General features: G+C 52.6%; 1 protein-coding gene across 4 annotated transcripts; it reads left to right on the plus strand.

Moving 5' to 3' along the window:
• Positions 1-291: 291 nt before the first annotated feature.
• LOC102570489 (zinc finger protein 879) lies at positions 292-17,882 on the plus strand. Of its 4 annotated transcripts, none has more exons than XM_059718872.1 (8): positions 292-1,141; positions 1,647-2,347; positions 2,477-2,687; positions 3,304-3,411; positions 3,743-3,909; positions 10,125-10,251; positions 14,638-14,754; positions 15,649-17,882. In XM_059718872.1, exons 2-8 carry the CDS (start codon positions 1,739-1,741, stop codon positions 17,217-17,219), a joined length of 2,910 nt encoding a protein of 969 aa, XP_059574855.1. In that variant the 5' UTR covers positions 292-1,141; positions 1,647-1,738; the 3' UTR covers positions 17,220-17,882. The 4 variants fall into 4 exon arrangements, with proteins under 4 accessions (XP_059574855.1, XP_059574854.1, XP_059574852.1 ...); XM_059718871.1 differs by lacking the exon at positions 292-1,141 and adding an exon at positions 1,229-1,326; XM_059718869.1 differs by lacking the exon at positions 292-1,141 and having other exon boundaries at positions 1,576-2,347.
• Positions 17,883-18,857: the final 975 nt, after the last annotated feature.

Genomic DNA, 18,857 nt, shown 5'->3' on the forward strand with positions numbered 1-18,857 from the left:
CCAGTCCCCGCCCCGCCATCTTCAGAAAGTGTCTTGATGCCTCCCTTGCGGGGCTCGTCTGACCCCGGGTCTTTCCTGCCCGAGTGCCGGGGGGCTGGACCCCGTGAGCCTCGACCTCTGTGAATCTATGAATCTACCTTGGGCACGCCAAAGAAACCTGTTTGCAGCTGCACACCAAATAGTCCTGACTGCAGCTCCCAGGACGGGAGGTTTTACCCTAGGCCGTAGGGGGAGCTGGGTCAGGGGGAGACCTGGCGGGGAGGGGGCCCCAGGGCAGGGAAGGGACAGCAGCAAAATGGGAACTTGGAAACCAACTGACTATGGCAGGAGAGATCCATCCGCCCAGCCAGAGCCCAGGTGGACGTGCAGCTGAGACCAGCAACATCCGCCCCTGGCCCTGGCCCTGGCCCTGGCCCTGCGGGGCAGCCTCAGGAGCAGCAGTTTGGGGGCAGGGAGCAGCTGGCATGTGGGGACGACTCTCAGGCCAGTGACTTTCATCCCTGCCCCAGGCCCCTTGGGCCAGGCCGCACTGGGACAAACGCCCCGTGCCCAGAGCTGGTGCTGGCTGCAGGGTCTCCCTCTAGGCCTGCAGGTGCGACCTGCGCCAAGGGAGCGTGCCGACGTCGGCACCGAGCGCTTCTTCTCTGCCATAAGAAACGCTGTTATGGCATCTGGTCACTGGGGTCACACCTGCCACGTTTCTGCACAAGAAAAGCATTTCTCATCTTTCACGCGCTCACGCCTGGGTTTGCTGGGCAGGGGGAGCGTCCGGGTGAGCGTTTCTGGAAACAATTCCAAGAAGCTTGTCTCTGCCGGAGACGGAGAACGACACGTTTGTACCGAGGGCAGAGTCCAGCTGTCCGGCTGGCTCCTGCAGATCAGCTAATACTAGCAACACCCTCCCCAAAGCCCGCAGCTCAGTTAATTTTAGAGCACAGGGCTCATGGCATCAAGGCTGCAGATTTGATTCCTGGTTGGAGGAAATGATCTCTTGACGCCCTGCCAGCTTTGCTTCTCCGGAAAACCTTCTCTGTTCCCTTTTATCAGCCTGGACACGTCTGCAGCCTCGACCTGGTCGTTCCCGGTGCAGAGACCTGCTCGGCCCCCGGCGCACGAACCCGGTCTGCGGGGCCGGGCAACGGTGCGGCGCGTCCCGCTTCCTCCCCAGTGCCCGGGGCCATCGCGGCGGGGGGCGGGGGCCGTGCCCGTGCCGGCGGCGGGCGGGGCGGGGCGGGGCGGCGGCGTTTGGTCCCCGCCCCCTTCCGCGCTGCGCGTGCGGCGGCCCCGCGGGCTGCGCCAGGCCCCGCTCCCGCCGCGCCGGCACGGGTGGGTGTCGCGCGGGCTTGCCGGGGGGCGCTGGGCTGTGTCCCGCGCGGATGGTGCGGGGGGCCGGGGGCAGCGGGCCGGGCCTGGCCCGGGGAGGGTGTCCGGGGCTGGGCGGGGGGAGACCCTGGGGGCCGGGACGAGCTGGCCAGGCCGTGCCCCGGGCGGGGGCGGGGCCGGGGCCGTGCGTGCAGCCAGCCGCCTGCCCCGGGCTGTGCGCGGCCGGAGGGGCCGCTGCGCTGGGTGGGGGGGACGGGGGCGAGGGCCGGTCCTGGGTCTCCCCCCGCGCGGTGAGATGTGCCCGGCTCCTTCCCCGCACACAGGCCCGGGCCCGACACCGCCAGCGCCGGCCGGACGCGCAGGAGCGGAGCGAAACCCCAGGCCCGGTGGGGCGAGCCGTCTCCCCACGGAGGACATGTCTGCGGCGCTGGAGCCCGGGGCAGCCGCGCACCTTCCCCGCGCAGCACGGGGGCAGCCCGAGGGGACGCCGGGGCAGCAGGAGCCGGGCGGTCTCCGGGCAGGAGCGGAGCAGGCGGGAAGAGTCCCTGGGCTCGTCCCAGCTGGGGCTGGCGGGGCGTCCCCCTCCCCGCCGTGCTCGGCACCGCAGACAGTCGGACAGCAGGTGCTGGAGGAGCCGGTCGATGACCAGGAGATGCAGGGCCGGGAGGTGAAGCAGCCCCCGTCTGAGGCGGAGCTGGACTTGGTGACCCCCCCGCCGGCACCCAGGCACGACCTCCCCGCCCCGCACACCTGGCGCCAGCGCTTCCGGGGCCTCCGCTACCGGGAAGGCGCGGGGCCGCGGGAGGTGTGCGGCCGGCTGCGGGAGCTGGCCCAGCGCTGGCTGGAGCCCCAGCGCCGCAGCAAGGAGCAGATGCTGGAGCTGGTGGTGCTGGAGCAGTTCCTGGCCATCCTGCCCCGGGAGACGCGGAGCTGGGAGTGGGGGCGCGGCGTGGAGACCTGTGCCCAGGCCGTGGCCCTGGCCGAGGGGGTTCAGCTGGGGCAGGAGGAGGACGAGAAGCTCCAGGTGAGAGGGTTCGTTTCACCCCAGTCCTCAGTGCTGCCGTCCCCACCTCCGTGTGTGTGGGGGATGTTCCTTTCTACCCCGTCTCTCCCAGTTCCTGGCTCCGCAGTAACACATTTATCTCATCCCCAGGTCATAGTAAGTGTGAAGGTTGAGGAGGATTCCACAGACAATATCCAACTTACTGAGGCATTGCAGGAACCTGGTGGTTGCTGGCTGGAGCAGTCAGAGGCCCATCCTGCAGGCAGGCCCCTGGAGGAGGCAGGACAGAGGGAAACCCCAGGGCCGCAGGACAGGACACCTCGTGGCCCGAAAGAGGAACCCCTGCCCGACCAGATGTCAGGTGCTGACCAGCCTACTTGATGTATAAGCTTAACATGGCTTGATACCCACAGAGTAACACTGCCCTCTGGTACTCAGGTTGGCTATCGGCTGTAAGCCAGTTGATTTTGGAGAACCATTAAAAAGTGAGGTCTTAGGTTTAAAGCATGTGTTTTAAAGTGGAACAACTAACTGCATAGCATACAGCATCCTACCAGGTCTCAAACCGGTCCAAGGAGCCAGTGGCAGGTCAGGCACTGGATGCAGGCCAGGGCGTGGGTCTGAGTGCCTCACTAGCTGTCCTGCCTTCAGGATGAGAGGCTCAAATGTCTTCCCCTGCCTGTGACGGCAGCAGTATTTATAACCATGTGGGTGGGGTAGGGCAGAGCTCTGATCTCTGTTGGTGGGCAGCACCCAGGCTGGGCGCCCCGGATCTTTCTCACTGCAAGTGTGCACCTCCCAGCAGAGAGAGGCTGTATCTTGGTTGGGCCTTGTGCTACCATGATAGCAATCAATTATGTAATTGATTATTGATGCTCTAATCGACCCTTTCTCATGCCCAATAAAGGCTGGTGCTGGAGTCAGTGCAGTGGATTTCCCCAGTGACATTTAACTGGTTCATGTACATTTAACCCCAGGTCTCTGTCCTGCTGCAGATTCCCCTAAAACAGAGGAGACTTGGGACTGGTCAGCAGATGAACAGTCCTCAGACTGGTGCCCTGGATGGAGTCTGTCCCCAGGAGCAGGTAAGGACTGGTGGTTTTACCCTTTCATGTGCATAGTGACATTGCACCAATGTCCCTTGAGCTTCTAGCCCATGGAGCGATGTCCTTGCAGGTTCTTACACTGTTTTGATCACCACCATGCGCTGGGGCGGGTTGGGATCTCATGTCCAGCTTTGTGTCTGAAGGTCTATTAAAAAGGGTTACAGGACTATGATTATTCCTTCTCCCCTCTTCCGTACACTGAAGTCTCCAACTGCCTTAGTCCGAGGCCAGTACAGGAGATGAGCAGGGGTTTTCCCATGCCAGCAGCACCAGGCTAACCTGTGCACTCTCTTCTCCACTCCACACACAGGGACTCTTAGTAGAGCTGATGAGCAGCCTTCTGAGGAAGTGCCTGCAACCCTGGAGCTGCAGAGGACTTCCCCAGGGAGAATGGGAGAGAGGGCCTCCCTGACACCTGAGCCAGGACAACTGGAGCAGCGAGAAGGCATGCCTCCAAAGCAGGGGGGGAGCTTGGAGGTAAGTAAACACCAGATTCATTTTGGGATGAGACTGGAGCTGGGGCAGAGATGAGGAGGAGCCAGGGGTGCAGGGAAGAATTGTGAGCAGTGGAGGAAGAGTGACAAGAGGAAGCTTCACTGCTGACAGAGGCTTGCTCCCAAGTACAAACAGCCAGTATTGCCGACACCAGAAAGTCTTGGCAAAGTCCATGGAGCCAGATCTCCCTCTACCTCTAGAAGCACTGCCTCAGCTGCCTCTAAGGATCAATCACATAGAACATTTTAAGACCTGAGCACCAAGGAAGAGCCCCTCTGGGTACACTTTGTTACCTCACCAGCACCAGGAAGCACAAAGCAATAATCTCTACAGATGAACTCAGAAAGTGCTCTCCAGCCTGGCTTAGGCAGCAAAGCAGAGAGGGTCTCTGCAGCTGATGCTAGCAGGGTCTTTCCAGCCCAGGCAGTGCCTGGGCAGCCTTATGGGCAGGCAGTTTGGTAAGAGTTAGCACCACACCTGGCTGCTAGGCAGTTGTTAGTCTGATGTCCAGCAGAGGACATGATATATTTGAAGTTTACAAACTAAGTGAATCATAGCATGAATGATGCGTGCCCCCGGCAGCTGTGGGGGACACGGCGGCAGCTGGAGCGTGGCAGCAGCGGTGGTGGTGGGAGCGCAGTGGTGGTAAGCAGGGAGCTCCTGCAGATGCCACCAGCGCTGTTGGCAGTGGCGGGGAAGGGGGTGTGACAAGTGCTGACCAGAGGTCAGATGCTGTTGGCAGCCAGTGGGGATCGCTGATCGCCTGCAGACGCCACTGGTGGTGTTGGCAACAGGGTGGCAAGCGGCGACCACCCACAGGCCTTTTTGTAGGGTGTGCAGCGTCACGCTCGAGTGCACGTGCACCCACATGCACCCCCTATACATCACCCCTGAATCAGCGAGGCACAGCAAAAGTTGTTGCGAGCCCAAGTTCATTTCTTAGATGCAGTGAAAGGACATGCACAGGCCAGTCTATCAAGTAGAGAGAGTCTTTTGAATACCAAATAGAAGGGGGGAGGGAGTGGGAAGGGGGACACTGCTGAGAGAGGGGAAAATAAGTAAAGACCCCCATGCAGAGAGGGGACACAGAAACCAATCTATGTAATTAGATAAGAATCCATAGTCCCTGTTTAGCCTGTACCTTATCATCCACAGGCTGGTTTGTGTTCCTTGTATTTCTTGTGTTTCTTGATTGTATTCCATGTTCAAGTTTGTTTTTAAAGTGTTTTGGTCTAAGGACGGATACTCTGAGGTCAGCAGTGGAATGTCCAGCGAGGTTAAAGCATCCTGCCGCAAGCCTTTGTGTCTTCCTGAAGTTGATGATGGCTCGGGTTCCTTCAGTCTTTCATGTAGGGATTGCACCGTCTGCCAGCGTAGACAGCAGAGGGGCACTGTAAGCAGGGGACAGCCTAGATGAGAATGGTGGAGTTTGAGGGAAATGGTCCTCATCTGCTGTAATCCATATTATTTGGCTCAGGGATGATGTGGTATGTATTAAGAAGAGAACACAGTTTGCATCTGGGTCCATTGCAGGGTCTGGTACTTTGGTGAGAATGGGAGTTAGGTAGCCCATTGTTTGCAAGGCTGCAGTGTGGATTTGATTTAAATCAAATTGATTTAAATCACAACTTAAATCGCTGGTTAGGAAGCCTCAATTTAATCACGTTTGATATAACCTTAATATATATTATTCACAACTCAGAGATGGATGTGAGTTGCACTTTTAGAAGGTACACACTATTCATTCTAACGCAGTGATTTATTTTGATTTTTTTTTTTTTTTTAGATTAATTTTGCAGCTACATCAGAAAACTGAATTATGATTTGGTTATTTTATTTACCAAACTGAATTGAAGGAACTGCTTGTAGAGTTACTGAGAGGTGAACTATCTCCAATTCACTAGATTAATCATGGATCTTTGGGGGATCTTTTTGCCACGCTGTATTAGGAGGGACAGCAACCATAACCAAAGGCAACAGACATTTAAATTGTTTTAGTTAACTAAAACAGGGGTTGTCAACCAGGGGTACACATACCCCTGGGGGTGCTTGAGAAGGCCCTCGACAGAGTGCTGCCACCCACCACTGTGCATCACCCTCCGTGTGCTGGGGTCGGGTGACCCCCTTGCAGGCAGCATGCACCTCGTGTATCCAGGCAGGCGGTTGGGTGCATGCGGTGCTGTGCGCAGGCAGCTGGGGGCCATGAGCACCAGCTGCTCATGGTAGGAGAGGAAGGGAGAGGGGGGAGGCATGGGGGAGCGTGAGGTGCCCAGCCCCTTGTTCATTCCTCCCAGGGAGTGGTGCCAGGAGCAGTGGCTGCCACGGCTGCCCCACACTCACCACCCTGCCCCGGGGGTGCACTTATTAAAAAGGGGGCCGCCAGGGGTACACTTATTAAAAAAAGTTGAAAACCCCTGAACTAGAACAACAAGCTTATGTATATTGGGTATTTATCTTCAGCAACAAACATGTATAATCATTTTGACAAAACAAACATATGTATTTTTGAATTTTTAACTATTTTATTTATAAATGTGAAATGTGTTTTTAACAAAAACTAAATAGACTACTTCAGCCAGGTCAACATGAGAAACTTAAAATACTTGCACAGAGACAATAGGGCTGATGGGTAGGTAAAAAGGTCTGTTTCCTCTTGTCTCCATAGACTGTTATTAACAAAGATGTTATCTCTGGAGACAAATCCACAGTTTGAGAAATGAAAGTAAGCATCACAGGGCGTGTCTACACATGAACATATACTGTGCAGTAATTTAGGTTACTGTTCAGTAACTGAACATTACTGTGTAAACATGCACATCCGTACTGCGCAGTAACTATGGTGACTTACGCTGACATGGGCATAAATTTGCTACCTGCATGATGCAGGAAGCAAATTTATGCCCAATTAGTTACTGTGCAGTAAGACACGGGTAGATGTTTTACTGCGCAGTAACACTGTGTGTGCGTGTGTACTGACTTGGGACTAATTTTAGTCCAAGTCAGTGTACACACAGCGTTACTACACTGTAATGCCTACGCATGTAGACACCAGCCTAAACCACTTAATGTGCAGTAAATGCATAAGCACCCACAGAGATGCTTAATGGGATCCTCTGTACTGACCACTAAGTCCTATTGGGTAGAGAGGTTTTCTTTAATAATCTATAGAGGAACTTCTAAGATTGGGCTTCTAATATAGTCCATGGCATGTTGTGACCTATTTATAAAACTTTTCTAGGAAGGTCACATGAATATATTGTCTCAAATAGTATATAATTAGAAGTTATAATCCCGATTCCATGATGATCTCTTTGAGCTTTAATACATCTTGAATTAAAATTATCTTTATATAGGTATATATTTTTTTTAAGCATCTTAACAAAAATCTGATTAAAGAAAAAAATGTGATTTAAATAAAAAAATCAGATTAAAAAAAAAGTTGATTTTTATCCACCCTGAGAAGCTGTTTGAGGTTAGGGGGATTCCAGTTAGCCAGTCTGGTTTGTCCCCCGTGGCTACACTGAAACAGCTGCCGTTTTTCAGGAGGGGATGGAGGTCAGTAACGATGTGCCCAACATTTTTGAGCTGGGGGCTGTTGGTAATACTAGCAGTGGCGCTCTGTTGTCTTTGTTTCCCAGGTTGGTATTGCAGGAGGTTGGAGCGAGGTCTGAGTCTGGCTTTTTTGCGTACACTGACAACAGTTTTGGGATTGTTTTCTGATTGTAGGATTCTCTGCTCCAGGCCCTTCAGGTGTGCATCCTGGGGGGTGGGAAGTATTGAAGCAGCTAGTGTAGTGTCTAGCTGGGCTTTGAACAGTATATCTAGTAGCGTGTGTAGGAGGAAAGCAAGCTGTAGTAGTTGGTAGGTTTCTGGTACAACGTGGTGGCAATGTAGCCATTGAAAACCTTTAGAGTAATGTCTAGGAAATGAATTTGCTGGATTCCAGTGTTGATTTGAGGGAGTGGTGGAAGTTGTTAAAACCCTGGCGAAATGTCTCTAGGGTTTTCTTACCACCTGTCCATAAGATGAAGATGTTATTGCTGTGCTTTACGTATATGAAGGGGGTGAGAGGCAGCTATGGAGTAACCAGACTTCCAGGTCTGCCTTAAAAATATTGGCATGTCTTGGGGGCCATACGCATGCATGCCTATGGCATTTCCGCTTGTAATTATGTATACGGAGTCCCCGTATGTGAACTAATTGTGTGCAAGGGTAAAGAAAGCCAGTGTTTGTGCAACCCCCAAGAAAGTGAAATGAATACCAGTCCCCGTCCCCTTATGCCAGTGCCTTATGGAGAGAAAAGTCACAGCTCCAGAGCTGATACCATCTGTAGACATCTATCCATGCTGATTAAGGGTGCACCGATAAACATTTTTTTGGCCAGTGCCGATGGTGGATTACTGACCAGCCATATTGGCCAATACCAATCTGATTGCCTATATGCAGTCTGGCAGCATGGAGAGCAACCTCCAGCTGGTAAGTCTGTTGTGGGGAATGGGACATGGAGGAGGGAAGAGGCATGGGGGGCAGATCGAGGCCCCCATGTTGAGGGAGGGAGTGAAGCTGGTGCTGGGGCAGGAGTAGGTGCTGCTGGGGTGGGGCAGGGCGTGGGGTGGAGCCAGTGGCTTGTCCGGGGTGGGGCAGAGATTGGGGGGGGGGGGGGTCCCGCCACTGTGTGCACCCCTGGGGGAGGCATGGGGGCATGTAACTCCCTGGATCTGTACACATGGTGAAGACAGGCTGCCCACTTCACACAGTGCTGGGAGTGGGGGCTGTGGCAATTTTGGGGTGGCTCTAGCCCCACTCTAGCTCCTCCTCCCAGCATCACTGCCACCTGCTCTGCTTGGTCTGAGCCCAGCCACCAAGAAGAGGCTGGAGCAGCCCGGCTCCAAGCACTTAGTGGGCAGCACACCCTCACCCTGTGCACAGATCTGGGGAGGCACATGCCCACCATGCCTCCCCCGAGGGTGCACGCAGGGGTGTGAGCCTTCCCCACATTGCTCTTCCTGCTCCCCCTGGACTAGGCGCTGGCTCTGTTCCACGCCCCACCCCATCCTAGCTAGGCAGTGCCTGTCCCGGCCCCAGCCCCACTCCCTCCTTCACTGTGGGGGGGCCTCGACCTGCCCCCTCCAGGCCCCTTCCATCCTCCGTGTCTCTTTCCTCCAACCAACATACGAGCCAGACACCACTCCCCAAGCTGCCAGGCTGCACTCCTGGCTGCATGCATGCTGCAGCTACACACATTCTGCACACATGCTGTGCCTGTGCGGCATTTATTGGCAACATTAACGACCACATCAGCCAAAAAAAGCAGATTGCCGGCAATGTCAGTTTTCCTATTATCGGTGCTGATACGATATGGCCCGAAGTATCGGTATACCTCTAATGCTGATAGGTGTGACTTCTGCCCAAGAATCCAGAAACTGTGTGACACTGTTTCCAGAGACTGAAAATGACAGTTCCTGGAGTTTGAAAATGACGTTTCTTCTTCCAGTTCTTTCTGAACTCATTTTGCTCTGGGCCTGACATGCCCCTACATGTCGCTGCCTTGGGGGATCCATATTCCCCCTTGCAGCCTTGCCTTCTTCCCCTTAATTTCATTTTCTCTCCTCAGACACAGCAGAGATATCTGTAGCAGCCCCTGCTCAAGAGAGACATCATTGGAGGGGGAGTACCCTGTTGTATGGAGCCAGCCAGTCACACCCTAGAGTGCAGGCTCTTAGCTTCCAACCCCAAAGCCGCAAGGGAAGCAAAGGAAAACTCCTGACATCACTCTGCCAGGCTTTGGAGTTCCCTTGGGGAGTTCCCTTGGATGGTGTCTGGTGGAGAATGATAAATTCTTGGGTCCCCTCTCCCATGCAGTGGTTCTCGCTCAGTCACTGAAATGAAAACAGCTTCCCAAGGACGACTTAGAGCACGTACACTACAGAGTCTCCCCTGGGGTAGCACCCTATGCCAACTAAAATTAGCTGTGCTCTCTCCCTGTATGCGATGGGCTAAGGCAGAAGCATTAACTCCTATGTCCACAGAGCCATATCCACATAACATGGCAGGTGTTTAATAGGGAATTTTGTACCCCTACCTGTCAAGACTAAGCTTGCAAAACTCTGTAGTACAGAAATAAGTACAGATAGGGCTGTGGGACCTGGGAGCAGCTGGAACAGAAGATACTGATGGTGTAAAACTTGTGACTGCAGCTCTTGGATGCCTTTGAGGATGTGGTTCTTCATTTCACACGGAAGGAGTGGGAGCTGCTGGAGGATGAAGACAAGGTGCTTTACCGGGACCAGATGCTGAGGAATTACCAAGCCCTCGTTTTCCTGGGTAAAGCTCTGGTTCTTGCTTATCCCTAGTGCTATGTGAACTCTGAAGTGTATTGTTTTCTCCGTGTTTTTCAAGCCTCATGAACTTTTGGCTGGTGGTTAAATCTTCTTCCTCCCCACTGCTCTGTGAGTGATCAGGCCTCTCTTACATTTCATATCGATATATCCTCCTTCATTTGATTCAGCTGCCTTCCCTTGAGTCTTTCCTGTTCTTGTAACTCCTGGTGCTTCCATATTCAGCAGTTTCTTGGCAGCATGCTCTCCCTTTGCCTTCTCAGCATATTCACATCATCTCCAATCCACTGTTCATAAAAGCTGACTTACAGCTCTTCCTTGTAGAATTATTCTGATTTCCTCCCTTTTTGGCCTAGCGTCTCTGGTCCAAACACATTTAAGAATCCAAGTGTGCTGGATGCAGTGCTGTCTAAATCCTCTTTCTCCTCCTTTGGTTCTTACCAGGCAGAAGTTAATGAAAGTCTTATCAGCCTAGGCTGCTACAATGTGGATTTTGCATTTCTTCATCTTCTTTAGTGACATACGTACACATGATGGAGCCTAGGTACTTCTAGGAAGCAGTCACTGGAAGCTTTTGCCCACTATCCTTCCTAACATCTTCATCTCCATAGACCCCCGACTCTTGCTGTACTTGCTTTGAGACCTGTGCTCTCAAGTTCGCACTGCCAGTCTCAGACGTTTCCTTGTCCTCCTCCTAAACTCCTTCTGCATGTCTGACACCCATCCCTGTGATAAAAAGAACTTGGCTTGGTGCAGGGCCTAGTGAAAACCTGTTTTCACTTCCAGAGGATCTCTAATACAAGGGCTTGTTCAGGCTTGTGTGTAGGCTTGAGATACTTAACTTTTACTGGGTCAGTTTGCTTTTCTGGTGCTTTCTTTTCCCACTTCCCCCAAAGGACTTCCTTAGGGAAATTCTCAAATGCTTTTTCTAGCTGAGCAAAGACCAGATAGAGGCTTTTATTGTTTTATGCAATTATCTTGAGTATGTCAGAGAATTTTTGCACATTTCTAAAAACATGCTGACTATCACTCATGTTGTTGGTCCTCTTGAGTCTAGCTGCAATAACTTTTTCCTTACCTTTTTCAAGGAGTGTCTAAGTAACTGTTCTCCAGTCATTGCAACATTGATATTTACTACCTCTCTCTTTGCACAAGGAATGTGATACTATATTAGTCACCTTTCACTCCCAATCTCTTATCCTGTTCATTTTCTAGATGAAATATGGTAATTCCCATCCTGTTACTGTCCTAATATTTTAGGATCTTCCACAGACTAGGTGGAAGTACACCTCTCCTACTTACCAATTTTTTAAGTTTACTACTCTCCTAATTTGCTCTGCACTGTCCCCTGGAATTCCATCTTTAATTTAGTGAGCACGTCTACATGAGACACTTTACTGCTCAGTAGATCAATTTATTGTGAAGTAAGCATCACCATCTGCATGTGCAGAGGCATATAGCACAATAAATTGGTTTGATTGCAGTTAATTTGCTACCTGCAAGAGTAGCTACTGTGCAGCAAGGCATGCATAGACGGCTGTCTGGGAGCACATTTGCTCCCAGTTAACCAGGCAGCAGGAGGAGGGAGATTGCTCCTTGCCCCAAGAGCTGTCTGCTGCTAGGGCATACTCTAGTGGCAGAGCCCAGGTTGAGACAGTGTCCCCCTGTCTTGGCAGCATGGAGCTCCTGTCCTGACTCCGTGATCAGGGTGGGGCCTGGGAGATGGGTCTCTGCCCCTGGGAGCTCTCTGCTGCCAAGACAAGGGGACATTGTCTCAGCCTGGGCTCTGCCATTGGAGCCCAACCTGACAGCAGGCAGGTACAGGGGGCGGGAAGCAATCTTCCAGCCCCATCTCTGATAGCAGAGCCAGGCCCAGCAGCTCCCTGCTGCTGTGGCAGGGGGACATTGTCCCAGCCCAGGCTTCACCATCAGAGCCTGTCCTGGTAGCAGGGAGCAATCTTCTAACCCGGGGGTGGGCAAAATGCGGCCTGTGGGCCAGATGCGGCCCGCCAGGCCATTCTATCTGGCCCGTGGGGCCCCTAAAAAATTTAGAAAATTAATATTTATCTGTCCCTGGCTGCCTGTCATGCGGCCCTCAATAGCTTGCCAAAACTCAGTAAGTGGCCCTCCCCTAAAAATAATTGCCCACCTCTGTTCTAACCCCTGTGCTGATTGCAGAGCCTGGCCCGGGAGCTCCCTGCATGGGCACAGTTCCCGCCCAGCTTGGAGCTAGCTGGAACCTACCCCAGACCGGGGCAATTCCCAGCCAGCCCCAGGCTGTGCAGGGAAGCCTGAATGTGCAGCCTGGAGCTGGCTGACAAGTGTCCCATTTCAGACGGGTCCCAGCCAGCTCCATGCTGCACGTGCATACTTCTCCATGCAGCACAGTGCTGGCCAGGTGGTCTGGGGCAGGTCTCAGCCCTGCAGCTCTTTTCCAGCTCCACACCTCGATCAGGCAATCAGGGCATGGGGCTTGGAAAGAGCTGTGGCTCACTGCTAGCTGCCCCACGGGTGAATTCAGGCAGGGGGTTGTGGGGGCTGAGACTTGCCCCTACCCTACAGCTCTTTCCCAGCCCCCAGTCACAGAGCCAGGACCAGGAGCTTCCTGGTACTGCGGCAGGGGGCGTTTCTCAGCCCAGGCTCTGCCATTTGCCCTGACCTGGAAGCAGGCAGCTCCCAGTCTTCAGGGGGGCAGAGCAGGGTGGGAGCAACCCTCTTTGGGCCGCTGCCACTGGGCGCAAACCTGTGCTCAAATACCTACACTTGTAGATGTCTGTCCAGGGCGTGTTTACTCTGCAATAAGTTACTGTGGAGTAAACCCACTGCGTAGCATTTGCACGTGTAGACGTACCCAGGGTCAGCAGATGCAAATGTTCTTTGAGTAACTCTCCTTTTAATAAAATTTCAAAATATGCCTTTCAGGCATGAAAGACCTGGTGGAGACCATGTGTTCATCCTCTTTTCTAGCACTAACAGCAGTGAGTTCAGAATACAAGTCATTTCTTTATGCATGGTGGGTTTTAGCCAGCTTAGAAATTGTTTGCTCATTCAATTTTCAGTTTCTCATGCAAGTAATTCAGTGCTACTTCTCTGACTGCTCCCCTTTATACCGTTCTTATCTTTTCTGCATAAGACTTGTTCCAAATCCAGCTTTGCCACTTCCTGAGGGCTTCTCTTTGCTTCAGTACCTCATGAAACCTATACATTCCTCCACAAGTTTTGCCACCTGGTTTTCCTGATGTGGCTGGGTTTCACCTAATATTGTTTCTACAGATAAGAGCGCAGACACCTTCCCTGTATCCCAAAGTGTACCTGCATCAAGGTCTTTATAATTATAGGAAGACTGTTGGTTGACTTTCCTACATAAATTCAGGCATTCTCTACAAGCTAATTTCTACCATGCCATGTCTCCCCCAATTCTTCTGTTATATTTAGGAAGTAGCCCAAAGCCATCAAGTAGTATACTGTGTTTGGCCACTAGGCTCTCACAAGATATCTCAGTTTCACTATGGTACTATCTCCGTTTCTAATTCTGGTGCAATTTATTGGTCAGGAATGGCCCTCTCTTTTAGATATGATTCTAGCGATGTCCTTGGTTTGGAAAACTCTGTAGATCAGTTCCACATTATAGGTTTTCACTTGCTATAAAATGTGTCTCCCATTTTCCTTCTTTTGTCCATCTCCTTGAGTCCCATGTACTTCGTTATAAACCCTGAAGTCTCTGCCAGCCTGTGCACTCATCTCGGCACTGGGATCATCCTCCACTGGATGAGATGATTGCTTTAGTTGCATCTACAGTTATAAAATCATCCTCTCTCTGTGCCCTCTTGACGATGAATTACCCTCTCTCCCAGGAAAAAAAAGGTTCCTTGTGAGCCATCTGTCACGGATTCTTTTCAATGCCATGAGGCCTCACTTCAAACCTTTTCTGAGAAGAAACCCATTTCCACTCCTTTGCTTTGAGTTATACCGATAAGATAATTGTTCTCCATCCATGAGTGTGTCCAATGTCTCCAAATTTTGATAGCTTGAAAATAGCAAAAGATTTTTTGCTTTCCACTACCTCACAGATCACTGCATCATCACCTCTGTCTGTCGTGACACTGTCAGATCCCTACCCTTTTTGTACTTTCGAGTGGTTTCTGCTTTGTTTCCTATGAGCATCCCTCCACTACCTGGGTGACAAGAACCATTATTTATTGAAAGCTTCTCCCTGCAGTGCCATCCCTTTCATCCTAAATGTCCATCTTCCCTTTTCCTTCAAGATCCTAGTAGAATCCTTCAGTTGAAGGGATCCATTCCCCAAATCCTGGTTTGTTCTTGTCCATCCAATACCGAGTCACGAACATGCTTTAACCACTGCCCCAAACAGGATATCGAGGTCCCACACCTGACTTAATCTGCCGCATCCAGCGAGGAGACGTGGCGCTCTGGGTCTGTGAGGATGAGGACCGTGGGGAAATCTCAAGGTCGGAGGACCTTTTGCCAGGTGAGTTGTAGCAGTCCCCTCCACTCATGTCCTGTCCCCACACTGACAGGGGCCCTGCACTGACCTAAAATAGCTTATCTTGTAATGTGTCCTGGCAGTTGTTATTCCCACTCTGAAATTCAGAGCTGTGGAGAAAAGCAACTGTTCCTTTCTTTCCTCCCTAATTACAGCTGTTAGGGGAAAAATCGAGTTTGCTGCCTTGGTTTTTAGGCACAGATCTGGTTTCCCTTGGAAACACTGGCGTGTGCCACAGAAGCAGCAGGTCCAATGTAAGGCAGAGCTCCTAATGCAGCCATGACTGCTGACAAGCCTCAAAAATCTGCCATGAGGCTGTTCACCCTTTCACACACGAATGCTGCTCTCAAGACTGCAAGAGATCAGGGGTGAGCACTAAAGAGCAGTCTCACATATGCACTTTGGCTTCTGAAGCACGTGAGCCCATTCAGGTAGGGTGCTTGGCCTCATCTTCCCATGCCCCACCCATGCTGTGGGACATAGCAGTCCCTAGAGAGCATCACTCTTGCTTTAAGCAGATTGTTTTGTTTTCATCCTGAGCCCATTTGAGCATGAAGCCATTGATGTAGTGTTGTGATGCACATGTCCCACATGTGTTTGTCCCAGCAGGGTCTGAGGTGATGGGGCTGACAACTGGGCCAGACGCCCTGCGAATCTCACTCCGAAATCCACCAAGTAGGAAATGTTAGCATGACACAGGGACCTGCCCACCCCTCACACACAGCACTTGAGGTCTGGAAAGAAGACCTTGTTTTCTTAAGGAAACACAGGTGACAATATTCAGTCCTGCTCAGAGGCCCATCCCAGCAGAAGGGATAGCAGTGTTGGCCTTTTGCCTGAAGGGTAGGGACTAATCTGGAGTTTCTCTTCCCCATGCAGGAGGTGCCAGGCTGCTGAGCAGAGCTGAGGAGCAGACTCCTGAGGAAGGGCCTGCAGACCTGGAGCCACCACAAGCTTCCCCAGGGTGTTTGGGTGCGCTGGACTCACTGAGACCTGAGAAGGAGCCATGGCACGACAGTCAGGGGAGGCCCCATAAGCACAAGGAAAATGTAGCAATGGATCAGGTACCATCTCCAGTTGGGCATGAGAGTGGAGAAGGGACCCAAGCCAGAAAGAGCCCTGGGTGCAGGGAAGAATTTGTGGAGCTGAGAGACCTGAAGAACCACAAGGCAGAGTTCCACTGGAGAGAGAGACTGCATCCAAACAACGCCAGTGGAGATGGCCCGAGAGGGGAGCAGGAGCTCATCACCAAGCCCAAGGGGAGAGCCCACCCCTGCCCTGAGTGCAGGAAAAGCTTTAGCTGCCCATCACTCCTGGCTCTGCACAAGATCAAGCATGCTGGGGAGGAGACCTACATATGTTCCAAGTGCGGGAAGAGCTTCCCTTGCCTCTCAACCCTGGATGCTCACTGCAAAATCCATTCTGGGGAGCTCCCCCACCACTTCACCAAAACTGGGAAGAACTTTGTGTGCCCCTCAGACCTGATCAAAGACCAACACATGCACAGAGAGAACCATCAGTACAGCTGTGTTATGTGTGCTAAGACCTTCACCCATTTATCCTCCCTGGCACAGCATTGGAGCATCCACTTGGGGAGGAAGATGCAGCGCAGCACCAAGTGCAGGAAGAACTTCATGTGTTGTCAAGGCCTGTCCCAGCACCAGTGTGTTCAGAGGAAGGAGCAGCCACACCACTGCACCAAGTGTGGGAAGAACTTTAGGCAGCCCTCCAGCCTGGCCAGGCACATGCAAATGCACACAAGGGAGAAGCTATACCAGCACTCTGAGTATGATAAGAGCTTAACCCAATCCTCTCACCTGGCCCAGCCCCAGAGCATCCACATGGGGCAGGAGTCACATCAGTACTTGGAGTGTGAGAAGGGCTTTGCCAAATCCTCCCACCTGGTCCAGTACCAGTACGTCCACATGGGGGAAAAGCCATATAAATGTTCTGTGTGTGGGAAAAGTTTCACTCACTTCTCCAGCCTGTCCCGGCACCAGCGTGTCCACACAGGGGAGAAGCCCTATCAGTGTTCGGTGTGCGAGAAGACCTTTACCCAGTCCTCCAGTCTGGCCGAGCACCAGCGCATCCACACAGGGGAGAAGCCATATCAATGCTCTGTGTGTGGGAAGAGCTTTGCCAAATCCTCCAACCTGGCTCAGCACCAGCGTATCCACACAGGGGAAAAGCCACATCTGTGCTCTGTGTGTGGGAAGAGCTTTAGCCAGTTTGCCCACTTGGTCGAGCACCAGCGCATCCACACAGGGGAGAAGCCACATCAGTGCTCTGAGTGTGGGAAAAGCTTCACCCACTCCTCCAGCTTGATCAAGCACCAGCGCATCCACACGGGGCAGAAGCCACATCAGTGCTCTGTGTGTGGGAAGAGCTTTATCCAGTCCTCCCACCTGATCTGGCACCAACGCATCCACATAGGAGAGAAGCCACATTAGTGCTCTGAGCGTGGGAAATCCTTCACTTGCTCTTCCCACCTGGCCACAGCACCAGTTCATCCACACATGGGAGAGGCCACATTGGTGCTTGGAGTGTGGGAATGCCTTCTCCTAATCTTACTACCTGGTCCAGCACCAGTGCAACCACACGGGCCAGCCCAAAAGCTGGGGGAAGAGGACTCACTCTTTCCATCAGTCTTGGAGCCTGTGTATTCCCCATCATTCTCTAAACGTTTAAAAGCAGTCTGTGTTCCCAGGGGGAGAACAAGTACCTTCACAATAGGATATCTTTCCCAAGACAAGTGGCTCCAAATGACACCCTTATCACCTCCCAGCTTAACCCCCCTTCCTGTTCCCATGGTTCTGGTAATGAGGCTCTTGAACTGTAGTGAAGAGGACATTTATAGCAGGGAAAGCATTTCCTGCCCTCCACCCTTCCCTTGCCTTTCTTCCCCACCACATCGGCCTTCTCCTTGGCCTGCTCATGCCCATTGGGTGTCTACAAGGAGGTCCTGCTAGCACCCTGGACCCAGTTTTGCAGGTTTTGCTTTGCAGCCTCTCTCCAAAACTCTGTGCTGCTGGCTGCCTGCTCTCCCTCCCCTCCTTCCCTTCATTTCATTCTCTATAATACATTTTTGACTAAAGCTCTAGAACTGAACATGATATCCCTGTGGTTGGTCTCTGTGTCCCCTGCTGAGTTGTGCAATGGGAACAGACCAGGGCCCAGCACCCTTTCCAGGGCAGATATTTTTGTGAATTCCCTTTCTAGAGGATTCACTGCAATCCTGGGGTTGTAGCGAAGCCTTGGGAAAAGGAGTTCATCACACTCAGGGCCTCACTCCCATGTCTTGCTGTGCAGCAAGAATCTTGTCCTTTTGAATGTGCCTCTGGCCAGGGGGCAGTGAAATCTCTTTTTTGGGTGAAATGGGGAGCAGGGGTGAAGGATGTGGCAGGTTCTGCCTCTTGTGGAAGGGTGGGAAAAGTATGAAGACATCTTCTGGGTGAAATGCAGCATGTTTTAATCTCCCACTGGGAATAGTAAGGCTTCCCTGCTAGTACCAAAGCCATTTGGCTCCATGTTTGTCATGGGGACACGTGTCCTGCTGCTTGCTCCCCAGAGACCCCTGCAATCCCCAAAGCACTTGGCCCCTGCAAGGAGATGCTGTCCCTACCTATGCTACCTCCAGGGAGGGAGGAGTGAAGGGAGACCTTCCCCCTCCCTGGTAGCTCCTGTCATTCCAGTGCAGAAACCAGGGGTGTGTGTTCAGACAGAGGTAGCTCGGGCTGTATCCTGGGGCCTCCCACTGAGAGAGGTGCCTGGGGCTGCTCCCAGCCCAGGCAGCAAGCAGGAGGGGCATGATATAGAGACCCCAGATTGGGTGCTGGGGTTTCAGAGCTCAGAGACAGCAGCCACCAAAGCACAGCCTTTGTACCAAAGGCCACCATGGGACTCAGCTCCCCAGGGGTAGGAACAGGACACAAGACTTCTGAGCAGGCTCCTAGCCATGACCAGAAACAGTAGTGGGGAGCAAAGCCTTTGCCATAGGGGCTGTGGAGGGGCTCAGGGAGGCTTCTCAAGGGGCTGATGTTGCCACTGCCCCTGGGGAAGTGACTACCCCATGTGCTGCCATCATGGAG

Source organism: Alligator mississippiensis, chromosome 15 (assembly GCF_030867095.1).
Source record: "Alligator mississippiensis isolate rAllMis1 chromosome 15, rAllMis1, whole genome shotgun sequence".
Taxonomy (NCBI): domain Eukaryota; kingdom Metazoa; phylum Chordata; order Crocodylia; family Alligatoridae; genus Alligator; species Alligator mississippiensis.